This window comes from Lissotriton vulgaris, assembly GCF_964263255.1.
Source record: "Lissotriton vulgaris chromosome 9 unlocalized genomic scaffold, aLisVul1.2 SUPER_9_unloc_1, whole genome shotgun sequence".
Lineage (NCBI taxonomy): Eukaryota > Metazoa > Chordata > Amphibia > Caudata > Salamandridae > Lissotriton > Lissotriton vulgaris.
In genome coordinates, this window is record NW_028240616.1 from 1,240,755 (window position 1) to 1,254,644 (window position 13,890).

A 13,890-nucleotide genomic window follows, 5' to 3' on the forward strand; every position below is an offset into this window, starting at 1 on the left:
AAATCTTTCTCAGGCCTCTGCCATTGCAAGGACTGTGTGCGCAGTGTTACTGCCACTGTGACGTGGCACCTAAAGTGTGCACCATGTACACGACGCCCCTTTTACTGCATGTCAGTCACCCCTAAGGTAGGCCCTAGCTAGCCCTATGGGCAGGGTGCATTGTAGGTAAAAGATAGGACATGTACCTTAAGTAGGTGACATGTCCTGTAGCGACAAACAGCCATTTTGGTTTCTCACTACTGTGGGGCTGCTCTCCCATAGGAATGCATTGGGGATTCCCTGAAAAGTGTTTCAGTGGTAATTCCTGATATGAGAAGAGCAGCGTGGTCAAGTTTGGTATATTTAGAATAGTGATAATAAATGCTACCCGATGGTGTGCGCAGATTTATTATAACTATTTTAGAAATGCCACTTTTAGAAGTTGGCATTTCTGTGTGCTATGTGTCTGCCTGCCTGATGTGAATTGCATGTCTGGCTTTTGACTGACAGGGCCTGGTGAGGTGTGTGGTTCCAAGAGGGGCAGGGTGAGTCAGCACTAGGCTGAATCACCCATCTGCATTTGGAGTAGTAGGAGAAGTCCCTGAATATGTCTGTGCCTAGCCTGTACAATGCTGACTCCGCCCCCTCTGGTGTGTCTGATCACCGAGCCCCCACCTGACAAAGAGGAAGAGGAGCCCTGTACACAGAGTGCTCCAAAAAAAACCACAACCAATTGGGTTTCTCCCAGGCCCTGTGCCAGGGCAGACAAAGCAAATATGTGGTATAACTATAGGGGGCTGTGACCCCATGAAGTGGCTGTGCTGGACTTGGGACTGGGGGCTTGTTGATGCTGCTAGCCCCAAGGACGATCCGCCACGAGGGACTGCCTCCTTGCTGGAGGGCCCTGTGTGCTGGTCTGCCTGGGCCCAGCTTTTGCCCCTTGGACTTTGGACTCCAGCCCCTTGTGAGCGCTTTACTTTTATTCTGGAGAGCGCTATATCTACTCCCCAGGCGGGAGGAGCGTGGGTGGCCTGCAGCGTGCTGCTGCCATGATTGCTGGAGGGAACCCTGAAGTAGGAATTCCCTCAAGTTCATTTGAAAAGTGGGTGCCCACCCCGTTTTTATGCCACTTTGGAGCAGGTGCCCACCCCGCATTTGGCGTCTACTGGCGGGTGCCCACCGCGCATTGTGTGCTTTAGCGGGAGCCCACCCCGCGTTTTGCTGATTGAAGCGGGTGCCCACCCCGCGTTTGTGATTTTGAGCGTGAGCCCACCTGCTGTTTCCTGCCTCTGGGAGCGGGTGCCCACCTCACTGTTGTGATTCCGTTAAAGCGGGTGCCCACTTTGTATTGCCCCGCCGAAGAAGAAAGGAGCCCCCGGAAGTCACCGCCGCGACCCGGAAGCCAGGCAGCATTGCCTAGTTGTGGGCGGGGCCTGCAGCCTCTCATGGCCGGAGCATTGCAGGCTCCACGCCGAAGTCCCGGTCCCAGGAAGGGGGACCAGGCGAAGAGAAGCAGCCTGATGGCAGGAAGAAGGACGCCAGGGGTCCATGTCCTGGCCCTCTGGTTCACGCGAGGACGGGAGCGGCAACGGGAGCCCCGGTCAATGGGGCTCCCAGTGAGCACTGTTGGTGCCATTGCCTCAGCGGCTCTGCAGAGTAGCAGGGCGCTGCAACGTTGGGGCATTCCTTTTTCAGGAGTCCCAGAGTGGAGCTCCCAGGCGGCTCGGTGGTGCCTGTACTCAGTTTCCTCGAGGGCCCCTTTGATTTTGAGTGTTCCGGAGTGGGGCTCAGGCCTTTTTCCACAGCTGCACCGCACAGGTGAGAAAGCTGCAACATTGGGCACAGTTGTTAGCAAAGCCCCAGTGGGGACCCAGGATGGCAATGAAGTGCCAAGGCCAAATGCAGTCTTGGTGGCTATTGGTTGATAGGAGCCCTGGATTGGGGCACCAGAGGCACCAGTGCAAATTTTGTTCGCCACAGCCGCACCCCGCGAGTGCAGGCAGCCACAATGAGAGGGTATTGTTTTTAACCCCTTCGACGCATGACGAGCAGGGCTCGTCATGGCGTAGCCTCCTCGCACGCTGATGACGAGCCCAGCTCGTCACGTAAAGTGCGTTTCCTCAAAACCCAGCGTGCGAGCGGAATTCCGCTAGCGCGCATGGTGTTAATGAGGAGAAGGGGGTGAGATGGACCCCCCGCCCCATTCCACTTTTTCTTTAGATGCAAGAGGCAGCTTCACGCCGTGACATTTCTGAACATACGGCATTTGGGCCCCCTAGAGAAGGCCAGTTGGCCAGGGTTCAGTTTTGTGATTGGTAGGGTGCAAGGCCCTAATGCGATGCCTCTTACAAAATGTGTTTATGCTGAGGATTTATGCACCATGTGTTGATGCCTAATATTATGCACAGTGATTTATGCATAATGTGTTTATGCTAGTGATACCTAATACGTAATGTGTTTATCCTTATGAGGTTATTGCATGATGTGCTTATGCTGGTGAGGCCTAATGCGTAGTGCGTTTATGCTAATGAGGTTTGAGCCTAATGAGTTTATGGCTAAGGTTATTATGCTACCAGTAGTCACTGGTTGCGTTATAAATTTACTTACCTGATCTGATGGTTCTGACTGTGGCCCGATTGGCCTGGTACTCTATATAATCCCCTGTGAATATTGCCTGGTGCCAGTTGGCACAGTGTAAATGTACGATTATGTTTCTAATGTGTTTATGATAATAAACAGGCTATTTTTGATATAACCTTGTGTGGAGTTACTTTTGTGGTGTGCCTAGTGTGTTGCTGCTGTATGTGTGTGTTGCACAAACGCTTTACACATTGCCTCTGGGATAAGCCTGACTGCTCGTGCAGGGATGTGGAATTCCTATAGCCCGACGCCCAGGACATATTGTTTGGGGTCAAGGGCAACAAGTTTTAATGTGCATTTTGTCCTTGGGACAAGTAGGCCCAAACCCCTGCAGCACAAACCCTTTGGCTGCCAGTTTACAGTACCACATTGTAGATCAGGGAAGGGAATTCTCTACAATCAAGGTAAAGTGTGTGGTATATGAATTATGTGTGTTAATGCTGTTCAAACTTGTATATATGGTTCGTTAACGCTTAGCCTTTATTATTAGGGTGAGCACTAAAAGTAAATGTTTTATGCTCAGCCTGCTCTACTGACAGTGGTTCCAGTATAAAAGTGTACACACATTTTCAAAGTTTAGTAATATGAGGCTCTGTATAATGCACCCAGAATGCTCTCTGATTATATGCAAATATTTGCAGAACCTTGAAAGCAAGAGTGATGAGTCTTTGCTTTCAAAATAAAACGTTCACAAAAAAATGCATGTAAGAAAAGAAAACATTTAGCCAAACTATTGTAAGATTTTAGGTACCGTATCTTTGTAGCATCATTTAGTAACATGTTGATGTATGTTAGTATTTCCCCAAAATATTCAGAATGGAATATCAGTGTAACCAGTTTAAATACGAATATGGAAAACAAAAATAAACAAGCATTGGCAAAGCTAGTGGGTCTGACATTGGTGGTCAGCCTTTTGGTTTTGTCAAGGCGTGACTTGTTTCGGCATGGTTTTTGTAAAACCTTAACAGTGTGGGAGCTGCTGGGTCCTCACCATTCTAACAATCATTGGCAAAAGCAAAACAAATAAAATGTTGGTCTCAGCACATATTGCCACAGCGGTTCTGGGCACTGAAACAAAACTACTTTGTGGGCCAATATGCTCCTTCTAAAAGAGCAAAATACTGTCACTTACAGGGACTCCAGCTGATAGACAGATGGAGAGAGACAGAATAAAAAACAAAACAAAAGGTCATGGTTAACGCCAGGCCTAATTAGAGGCCCAATTATTAAAGAAAGTCTCAAAAGTGCATCCATGGTATATATCCTTGCATTAAGTGCATATGTACAGTTTCCATGAATTCACAAGAATTTACAGAAGTAGGCCAAGAAATAGTACTCCCAGAAAATATTTGTGAACTGCATTGTAGCATGAGCAAATATACAGGTGTAGATTTGCTTATGGAAAAATCTGAATGTTTTCAAGTTCACTTGTCCTCCAACCACTTTTTTCCCAACTCTGGAAGAAGTTTTAAGTCTGCCACGGTCAGTAGTAAATTTCCAACCTTTCTCAGTATGGGAAATGATTAGAGAAGAATTGGTGAAAATACTTAAAACATGCACGTTAGTAGGTTTGCAGAGACTAAAAAGGGCATTTCAACCCTGGAACTATTGCTTACCACTACCTTCAGCCCCAGTATGTAGACCTGCAGAAACATAGCAGCATAAGGGAATTGCTAGTATTCGAACACTACTATAGTATGAACCCTGGCAGAATCAGAGAGGCTATATCAGAACTCTTATATAATGAGATTGTTGCGCAATTTGTTGCCACATGACATGGCACAAAGGGGACAAGTGGATTTTATTACCGGACAAGTAGATTTGTTAGGCAGCCTGCCCCATGGACAAGTAGATATTTTATTAAATTCCACACCCCTGTCGTGCCAAGCTACCAAGGGGGTGAGCAGGGGTTATCTTCAGCATGTAACTCCCTTGCCCTGACTAGAGTGATGGTTTCTGCCTGGCTTAGGCGCAAGCCCTGGCCAACCAGAAATCCCATTTCTAACACCCCTGCTCCCCAATCTTGTTCGTCTTATATATAGAACACTTTATTCAGCAATTACTCCAAAATTGATGTATAAAGCCAGTATCCATCAACGGTTTTGACACCAAAGTAATGGCATATGCGGATGATATCGCCATCGCAACTTCAGATCCTGGAATGGTGACAGAAATAGAGAAGTTGGCAGAGGAATATGGTAAGAACTCAGAATATCACCTGAATGCAGGGAAAACGCAGATTGTCTGCAACTCTAATACTTTGTGTAAGGATATTGGTAGGTCGGATGTAGCAGTATATCTTGGTGTTAGAGTCAGCAGTAGGGTTAGTGAAGTGTGGCCAATAAATATATGCCCCATGGTTAATAAAATCAGTAAAGACCTAAAACGCCTGGATAAGCTACATCTCAAGTTCAAGTTCAAGTTCAAGTTCAGGAATTTGTATAGCGCGCTACTCACCCAGAGGGTCTCAAAGCGCTTGAGGGAGGGTGGGTGCTTTACTTATCGAACAGCCAGGTTTTAAGTTGTTTTCTGAAGGAGAGGTGGCTCTGTGTGAGTCGGAGGTGAATGGGGAGAGAGTTCCAGGTTTTGGCCGCTAAGTAGGAGAAGGATCTTCCTCCCATGGTGGATCGGTGGATGCGTGGAATTGCGGCGAGGGCTTGGTTGGATGATCGAAGTTGGCGGGTGGGTGTGTAGAAGGACAGTCGTGTGTTGAGACATTCGGGTCCCAGGTCGTAAAGGGCCTTGTGTGCGTGGGTGAGGAGCCGGAACGTTATTCTCTTGCTGACGGGGAGCCAGTGAAGATCCCTCAGGTGACCGGAGGTGTGGGCATGGCGGGGGATGTCCAGTATGAGTCTGGCAGAGGCGTTTTGGATGCGCTGGAGTTTTTTCTGTAGTTTGGCTGTGGTTCCGGCGTATAGGGTGTTTCCATAGTCCAGTCGGCTGGTTACCAGGGCGTGGGTGACTGTCTTTCTTGTTTCGGTGGGAATCCAGCGGAAGATTTTTTTGAGCATGCGTAGTATGTTGAAGCATGAAGAAGAGACGGCATTGACTTGTCTGGTCATCGAGAGGGAGGAGTCTAGGATGAAGCCCAGGTTACGTGCGTGATCTGTAGGTATGGGTGCTGTACCTAGGGCCGGTGGCCACCATGAGTCGTCCCAGGCAGAGGGGGATGATCCTAAGATGAGGACTTCCGTTTTGTCCGAGTTAAGTTTTAAACGGCTGCGATGCATCATTCTTGAGATGATGACTTTCCCTAAGATTTTGTATTTATTTCGCTACATTCCTTCGGAGATTGAAGGGCATTTGTTAAAGAGACTAGATTCTCTCTTTATCGATTTCATTTGACGGTATAAGAAAATCCGCCGATCTTTAAGGCTTTTAACTAAACCTCAAGATCGTGGAGGATGGGCGGTTCCAAATATGTCTTGTTACTATTATGCTACTTTTTTACAACAGATGACGGAACTGTTTTCAGTGGAAAATGCAGGTGTTAATACCAGGAGCCAGGAGTATGATACAGTTATTCCTTCTTTATATGACTGGTTATGGGCAGATCAGCCCGTGGAATGCTTCTTAGACAACTAGAAGCCAGTTATTATAAAAAAACACAATTTAAGTGTGCGATCAGAGTATGGAAAGTGTGATCTAAAGTGGCGAAATGTATGAATATACCTATGTATAATAGATATTCGCCATTGTGGCAGTCTTCCTTGTTTCCTGCAGTGTCTTACGACGCGGTGGGTAAACAGTGGGAACAAAAAGGTATAACCATAATAAGGAATTTATGTAGGGCTAATCAACCCCGAAAGTTCTCTGACCTTTAGGAGGGATATGGTGTAACGGCTAGATCATATTTTAACCATATACAGATTACCAACTATCTCTCCCAAGCCCGGAATAAGCAGCTCTCTTTAATACATATTCCACTATTGGAGGCAGTTATGTGCCCTGGCTCTAGGATCAAACACATTTATAAAATATTATTGGATACAGCTCCTGATGATCTAAAGCAGGTTGAAGTCAATTGGACTCAGAAGCTGGGCGATGGCGATGTAGACTTATACAGGTCAATTGCATTAGGATCGGAAATCTTTTTTTCTGCTAATCTAAAAGCCCAACACTATCAAACGATTTTAAATCTGTTCTTTACTCTGGCTAAACTTTTTAGTTGGGGTAAGAGGGAGGACGATCCATACCCTAGATGTGCTCAGGGACCAGCTGACCTGATGCATATGTATTTTTGGTGTGGGAAACTGATATATTTAATAAAAGGGATTGAGTTGTTTCTGTATGTAGCACTAGGCAGGAGAGTTGTTATAACCCCACTACGGATGTTATTGGGCCATGATAGTAGGGTGGAATTGGATAATCGCCAGGTGAGTTCTACATTCATTGTGGTCGCCGTTGCTCGGCTGCTTATTGTCACTTAGTGGAAGGATGTGGACCCCCTACCTACCAGGTTTGGCAAGGCAGCATCCTTGCTATCTATAATCTTGAACGAGCACTATACAATTGTAAGGGTGGCCGCACCAGTAAGAAAGGTTATTTAAGATCTGGGTACCAATGAGTAAATGGCTTAGAAGGCGAAGTGGTGGTAGGGACTGGTTAGACTCTGGTCTGTAAGAGAGGGCTGACTACCCTAGAAAGATGGGGTGGACCTGCGGGTATTAGATTTTCTGGAAAAGGGTTATTTATTATTTGCTGTTAGTCACCTGAATTATTCATTTTGGTTGTGTTCCCCTCCTCTTGTGTAATGAAAAGTTCAAGAAAAGCATATCTTATTTATCTATGAGGAACTATCTGTACATATTAATTTGTGACGCTCTAATGTTTGGTTTATAATTAATCAATAAAAAATAATAGGGTAGGAAGAATGCCCAAGTTCTAAAGCTGGCAGCTCTGGCCATTAGGTCAGATCTCCTCCCATTTGGAGTCGCTTCGGACAACGGTGGCTCGGAGGAGCGTTGCCTCACTGCTTTCAATTCAGAGAAAAAATAAAATGATAACTGCATGTTATAATCATTTTATTTTAGCCGTTCCTGAGGACGGGGGTGGCAAGAGCAGGGGCCAGGGGATAGAGTGGTGAGCACACTTTTAGTGGGCATGACTTTTTGGCTGGCCATCTTGGCCCGGCAAAACAGTCCTGCGCACTTTGCATCTTCCCCACCAGGTTGCATTACAGAGTCTGGTGGGGAACATATACAGGGTCCCTGTTCCCGTCTGAGTGCTGAACTGCGGTGCTCAGACCAATGCAGCGTTGATTGGTGGGAAGTCTGGGTGCTTCCTGCTGCTATGGAGGAGAGGCGGCACAGAGGCAGCGGCTGGCGACACTAGAAGGAGGTACGTTTGTGCATAATAATACATTTGCAGCATTTGCCACATAATTCATCATCTGCTGCATATTCTACAGATTTTAACATTAAAAAACGTTGTTTCTAGCTGAAACAGTTTAAAATTTACTAAAAACGCATCAGCGCATGCTGCCACACAGCGGAAGGCACTTTGCAAACGTTGACAGGTCATCTTTCTGTTGCTTATTGCTATATTCGGGTATTAAATTGGTACTAATGAGGTGCAACCAAAGCCCAGACACTATTATCAAGTTTAAAAACGACAAAATAATCAAGTAATGAGATCACAAAATGTGTTGCATTATGCCACATAATTTGCCTTTTCGTGCCGCATAATTTACTCAATCCTGATGAATGATTTGGCTCTTCCCTGCAACAAAATTCCAGGGGCTCTGCATATACTGTGTTAAGTCTCTTATACTGTGATAGATATTTTACACTTTGGCAGCCTATCTTGTACTATATGTACAACATTTTTAACTGACCAACATATTCACAATGCTGTCACAAGCTGGGGCCTCGTGGCATTATAAACACACATGCTACTAACCTCCAGTGCACCTACTACGATCTAAGTTGGTGACCCTCTGTTTACACGCACAGACATCTGAAGTGATTACATACAACTTCCCTTTCTTACCACATTAGTGCATTTCCCACAAATTAGTTTAATAACGTTTATTTTACATTTAAGATGTATGGAGTACATTTTATAATTATTTACCTGCATATGAAAGGACAACACAAATAGTTACAGCATGTTTTTTGCAATGTCCCTGGACCCACCCACACAGTGTTGGCCCCTACTACGTACTCAGGATCACAGTTTCCATGCCTTTTATGCCCTTTGACAGCTGGATAAACAAGACTACAAATTACAGGACGCAAAGAAAAAACAAACTGGACTGGAGCACCGAGTCGACCACGGACCTACGAAACTTGCCAGTCCTGTTCACCACTCCATGTCCACAAGCCACCACTGTTCTAGCCCGTGGCTTTTCTGTAACAAAACAATGTCATGCGACGTGTTAGTCCGATTGATTCGATGAAAACAAGGTTGTCAAACGCAAGTTCTGGCTTAGAAGCATTCTGCACTTGGAACATGGAAATACTACTACCGCTGCCTTTGCGAAACTGGTGAAAAGTAGAGAGCCGTCAGTAGAATAAGGAAACACCAGTGAGTCACAGGCATAGGCGAGCGCGCGGAAAAAATACAATACTGAACTGGAACCAAAAAATGAGATTTTGTCCTTTTAACTTCCTCAATCTGATTCTATCTACATTAGAGGTCGTCCTTCTAGTCCCTTTTCAATGTCACCCACCTCCCATTTTCTACTCCACGATCATCTTCCCACTTGTTTACCGTTTTACCTATATATGTCCAGCCCTGCTGCACCCACCGCCCCTCACCTGCGGGAAATATGCTGAGCGAGCCGAGGAGCCCGCCAGCTTCTGAGTTATCCCGTTGAATTTGTAATACATTTCTGCAGCTGTGCAAGAGCAGTTGCGGACGCTCGAAGGGAGCAAGCTCCAGGCAATGACGCCAATGTCAGCCTAAGTAGAGAGGGACGGCTGCGCTGGACGAAAGGGATCACGGGGACTGTAGTCTTATCTGCATAATAAACACATTCGTTACTGTTATCTCTTCATAACGACATAAAGGTTACAGGCTACGATGTAGCGCGTGACTGGCTGGGACAAAGTAGGGCATAAAAGGCATTCTTATTTGTCTGTAATTGCGTCAGTTTATGTTGCGCCGCATGATTTATTTCTAGATATATTTCTGTATAAATAGATAGGCTTGACTTTTTGTGATATTATCGCGACGCGGGAGTCTGTGGGGCATATAACCAAGCAATAGCGATAATTATCGCTATTGCTTGGTTAGAGACAAATATTTACCGCTGAGCTGCGGAGATTTTTACCGCAAATAAACCTTGGCATTACCAAGGTTTATCGCAAATGCGATACAAATCGCCGCAATGCATGAATATCGCTGAAAAGTCAGCGATATTCATGCATTACTGAGGTAATGCTCTTAGCCATGTTATCCACCTCCCATTGGATAACATGGCTAAGAACTGCTCAGGGCAGGTGTTAGCTTTTGGAGATATTCGCGCTTAGCGCGAATATCTCCAAATGTTGGTAATAGGAGATAGCGATGTTAGCGACTGTTTTCAGTCGCTAACATCTTGGCACGCCCACTTTGCATGTCATTAGTGATAAATATCACTGACATGCAAAGTGGGGCCCAAGATGGTCGCTATCTCCTACTAGCTGTCGCTAACTGGTGTTAGTGACAGCTAGGTAATAGGGAGATAATTTTATCTCCGCTTTCTTGGCTTTTAAAGCCAAAAAAGCGGACATAAACCCCCTTGATAATATGCCCCTGTATTTTTTGTCAAATGAACGTGGAGGTGTGTGAGCCATCATTTCAACAGGGATAGCCGAGCCAGAGCCGAGCCAAGACCAGTGCTTAATTTGTGCCGGTGCTTTCCGGTGCTCAGCACCGGCACTTATTTGTCAGGGCCGGGTCTACGAGCGGTATTAGTTGCTGCCTGCTCAGTGCTCACTGAGTTCACATGGGTCTCCCTGGTGGCGGCGCAGAGCTGATATTGCACGTGAATGTCCTTTAAATATTTCAAATTGGACCCTGTGGATGCCCGACCTATTAAGAGACACACACACACAGGCGCGGTTCGTCCATTGGGGCGTGGGGGCGTAGCCCCCCCTGCCCGACGCCGCCCACAGCTCCCTCATGACAATAATGTCAATGAATCAACATGACGTCAGACCGCCGGGCGGGCATCATGTTGATTCATTGATATGATTGTACAGACCACAACACAAGTACGCATGCGTGGTGACGGAGGGTGAATTTTTACCCGTGCCCACGCATGCGCACTTGTGTTTTGGCGGCGTTGCGCATGCCCATCAGGAGCCCTAATGGGCGTGCTGCGGGCGAGAGGGTACCTGTGCCCCTGGCGCCAGGATTGGCCAGGGGCGCTGTGAGCCTGTGACGTGTGCGGGACCGGCAGCAAGGTAAGAGTGTGTGTTTTTCGGTGTTCCAGTAAACTAGCTTGCACAAATGAGTTGAGATAGTTCAGTGTGTTAAAGCATCTGCTGCAGAAATGTGTGCGTCTATTCCAGGTCACCCGTTTATTTCACGGCATGGGGTTTTGGAAATGTAAAAATTCTCAGAATTTCTTTTTTGATAGTTGCAACAACAGCCTTCAACAGATTTCATTTTATAAACATTTTCCAGAAAATGAGTTAACAACTGTCACCACAAATATAATGTACTCTTTGAACTAAGGTTATAAAATTTCAAAATGTTAACAAACGGTAGAGGCGGAATAGCATGATATATGCATTTATTATTGCATGCATGTTGGTGTATGTTTGTAAGTGATTTTGTATAGTACATACCTGGGGCTTACAGGATGGCAAATACATGGGCGGTAGAAGGTTTCCAGCATAAAAAGGTAGGGGTGATGTAATATGTAAACTGGCACATCCTTCAACATCGATCCTAAAGGCTTGTTAGAGTCCATAATTTATTTTTATATGGTCATAAAAATACATGAATGATGGATGGATGCAGGGTGGGTGCATTAATGATTGTTCGGTGGATGGGTGGGTGGATGGGTGCAAGGATGGATGCATGCATGATGGGTGGATGGATGCATGAATGATGGATACAGGATGGATGGGTGGGTGGATGGGTGGATGCATGAATGAATGATGTATGAATGCAGGATGGGTGGATGGATGGGTGGATGCATGCATGATGGGTGGATGCATGATGGATTGATGGGTGGATGGATGGATGGATGCATGAATGATGTATGGATGGATGCATGCATGATGGGTGGATGCATGATGGATGGATGCATGAATGATGTATGGATGGATGCATGGATGCATGCATGATGGGTGGATGCATGATGGATGGATGGATGGGTGGATGGATGGATGGGTGGGTGCATGAATGAATGATGTATGGATGCAGGATGGGTGGGTGGATGGATGGGTGGATGCATGAATGATGTATGGATGGATGCATGCATGATGGGTGGATGCATGATGGATGGATGGGTGGATGGATGGATGGGTGGGTGCATGAATGAATGATGTATGGATGCAGGATGGTTGGGTGGATGGATGGGTGGATGCATGAATGATGTATGATGCATGCATGCATGATGGGCGGATGCATGATGGATGGATGGGTGGATGCATGAATGAATGATGTATGCAGGGTGGGTGGGTGGATGGATGGGTGGATGCATGGATGCATGCATGATGGGTGGATGCATGATGGATGGATGGGTGGATGGGTGGGTGCATGAATGAATGATGTATGGATGCAGGATGGGTGGGTGGATGTATGGGTGGATGTATGAATGATGTATGGATGCATGCATGGATGATGGGTGGATGCATGATGGATGGATGGGTGGATGCATGAATGAATAATGTATGGATGCAGGGTGGGTGGGTGGATAGATGGGTGGATGCATGAATGATGTATGGATGGATGCAAGGTGGCTCGGGCTCGCTCGCTGCACTCGATCGCTGCGGAGCAATATGCAAATTAGTTTACACCCACCACTTTCAAATGTCACCAGCCGCCCCTGCACACACACTGTCAGAAATTGGCACTTGGGTCCCTTGCCTCAGCTTACGAGTCACTACAATCAATCACAGTAGTGCTACGGTGCTACCAATGACGCCTGGAAAAATTATTAGTCTGCCCCGTCCCTCCTTGCCAAATCATCAAGTTTGGTTCCCCAGTTGGACCAATGATCACTGTTTTCGCCCTCGGCCCTCCCCAGCATACTGCGCAGCCTCAGCACAGATCGCCCGCCGAAGACAGAAGACGGAAGCGGCGTGTTGCGCAGCAGGCCTCGGGTAAATTCAAACGAAAAGGCAGTGTCAGTAATGTGTAGTCCCGCGATTATGGCGTCTCGATTCAGTTTGCTAATAGGGGGCAGCCCGGTCCCTGCTGCAGTCAGGCAGAAGTCATGCTAGGTAAGATGCGTGGCCGTGTTGGGGACAGTAACTCTTTCTGCAACATGTAACTTTACCCACCGATATATATCCCATCTAGTGTGTTTTTATTCTTTTTTTCAACAGAAATCACTTGTGTCATGTTTTTTATGTCATCTAGAAACTTGATTCATTTATTATAATTGCACACGTTCGCAGGGGCGGCTGGTGACATTTGAAAGTGTTGGGGCGTAAACTAATTTGCATATTGCACCGCAGCGATCGAGCGCAGTGAGCGAGCCCGAACCACCTTGCATCCATCCATACATCATTCATGCATCCACCCATCTATCTATCCACCCACCCACCCTGCATCCATACATCATTCATTCATGCATCCACCCATCCATCCATCATGCATCCACCCATCATGCATGCATGCATCCATACATCATTCATACATCCACCCATACATCCACCCACCCATCCTGCATCCATACATCATTCATTCATGCACCCACCCATCCACCCTTCCATCCATCATGCATCCACCCATCATGCATGCATCCATGCATCCACCCATTCATCCACCCACCCACACTGCATACATCATTCATTCATACATCCACCCATCCATCCATCATGCATCCGCCCATCATGCATGCATGCATCCATACACCATTCATGCATCCACCCATCCATCCACCCAACCATCCTGCATCCATACATCATTCATTCATGCACCCACCTATCCACCCATCCATCCATCATGCATCCACCCATCATGCATGCATCCATCCATACATCATTCATGCATCCACCCATCCATCCACCCACCCATCCTGCATCCATACATCATTCATTCATGCACCCACCCATCCATCCATCCACCCATCCATCCATCCATCATGCATCCACCCATCATGCA

The 13,890-nt window shown here is 46.6% G+C and overlaps 1 protein-coding gene across 1 annotated transcript in view; it reads right to left on the minus strand.

Moving 5' to 3' along the window:
- The window catches only part of LOC147672950 (cytochrome c oxidase subunit 7A2-like, mitochondrial), a 74,891-nt gene extending 65,371 nt beyond the window's left edge, over nt 1–9,520 (minus strand). Inside the window, exon 1 of the mRNA XM_086947889.1 lies at nt 9,381–9,520. Within this exon, the coding sequence (XP_086804015.1) occupies nt 9,381–9,452 (72 nt within the window). The 5' untranslated portion in view covers nt 9,453–9,520. The remainder of the gene's footprint in view (nt 1–9,380) is intronic.
- Nucleotides 9,521–13,890: the final 4,370 nt, after the last annotated feature.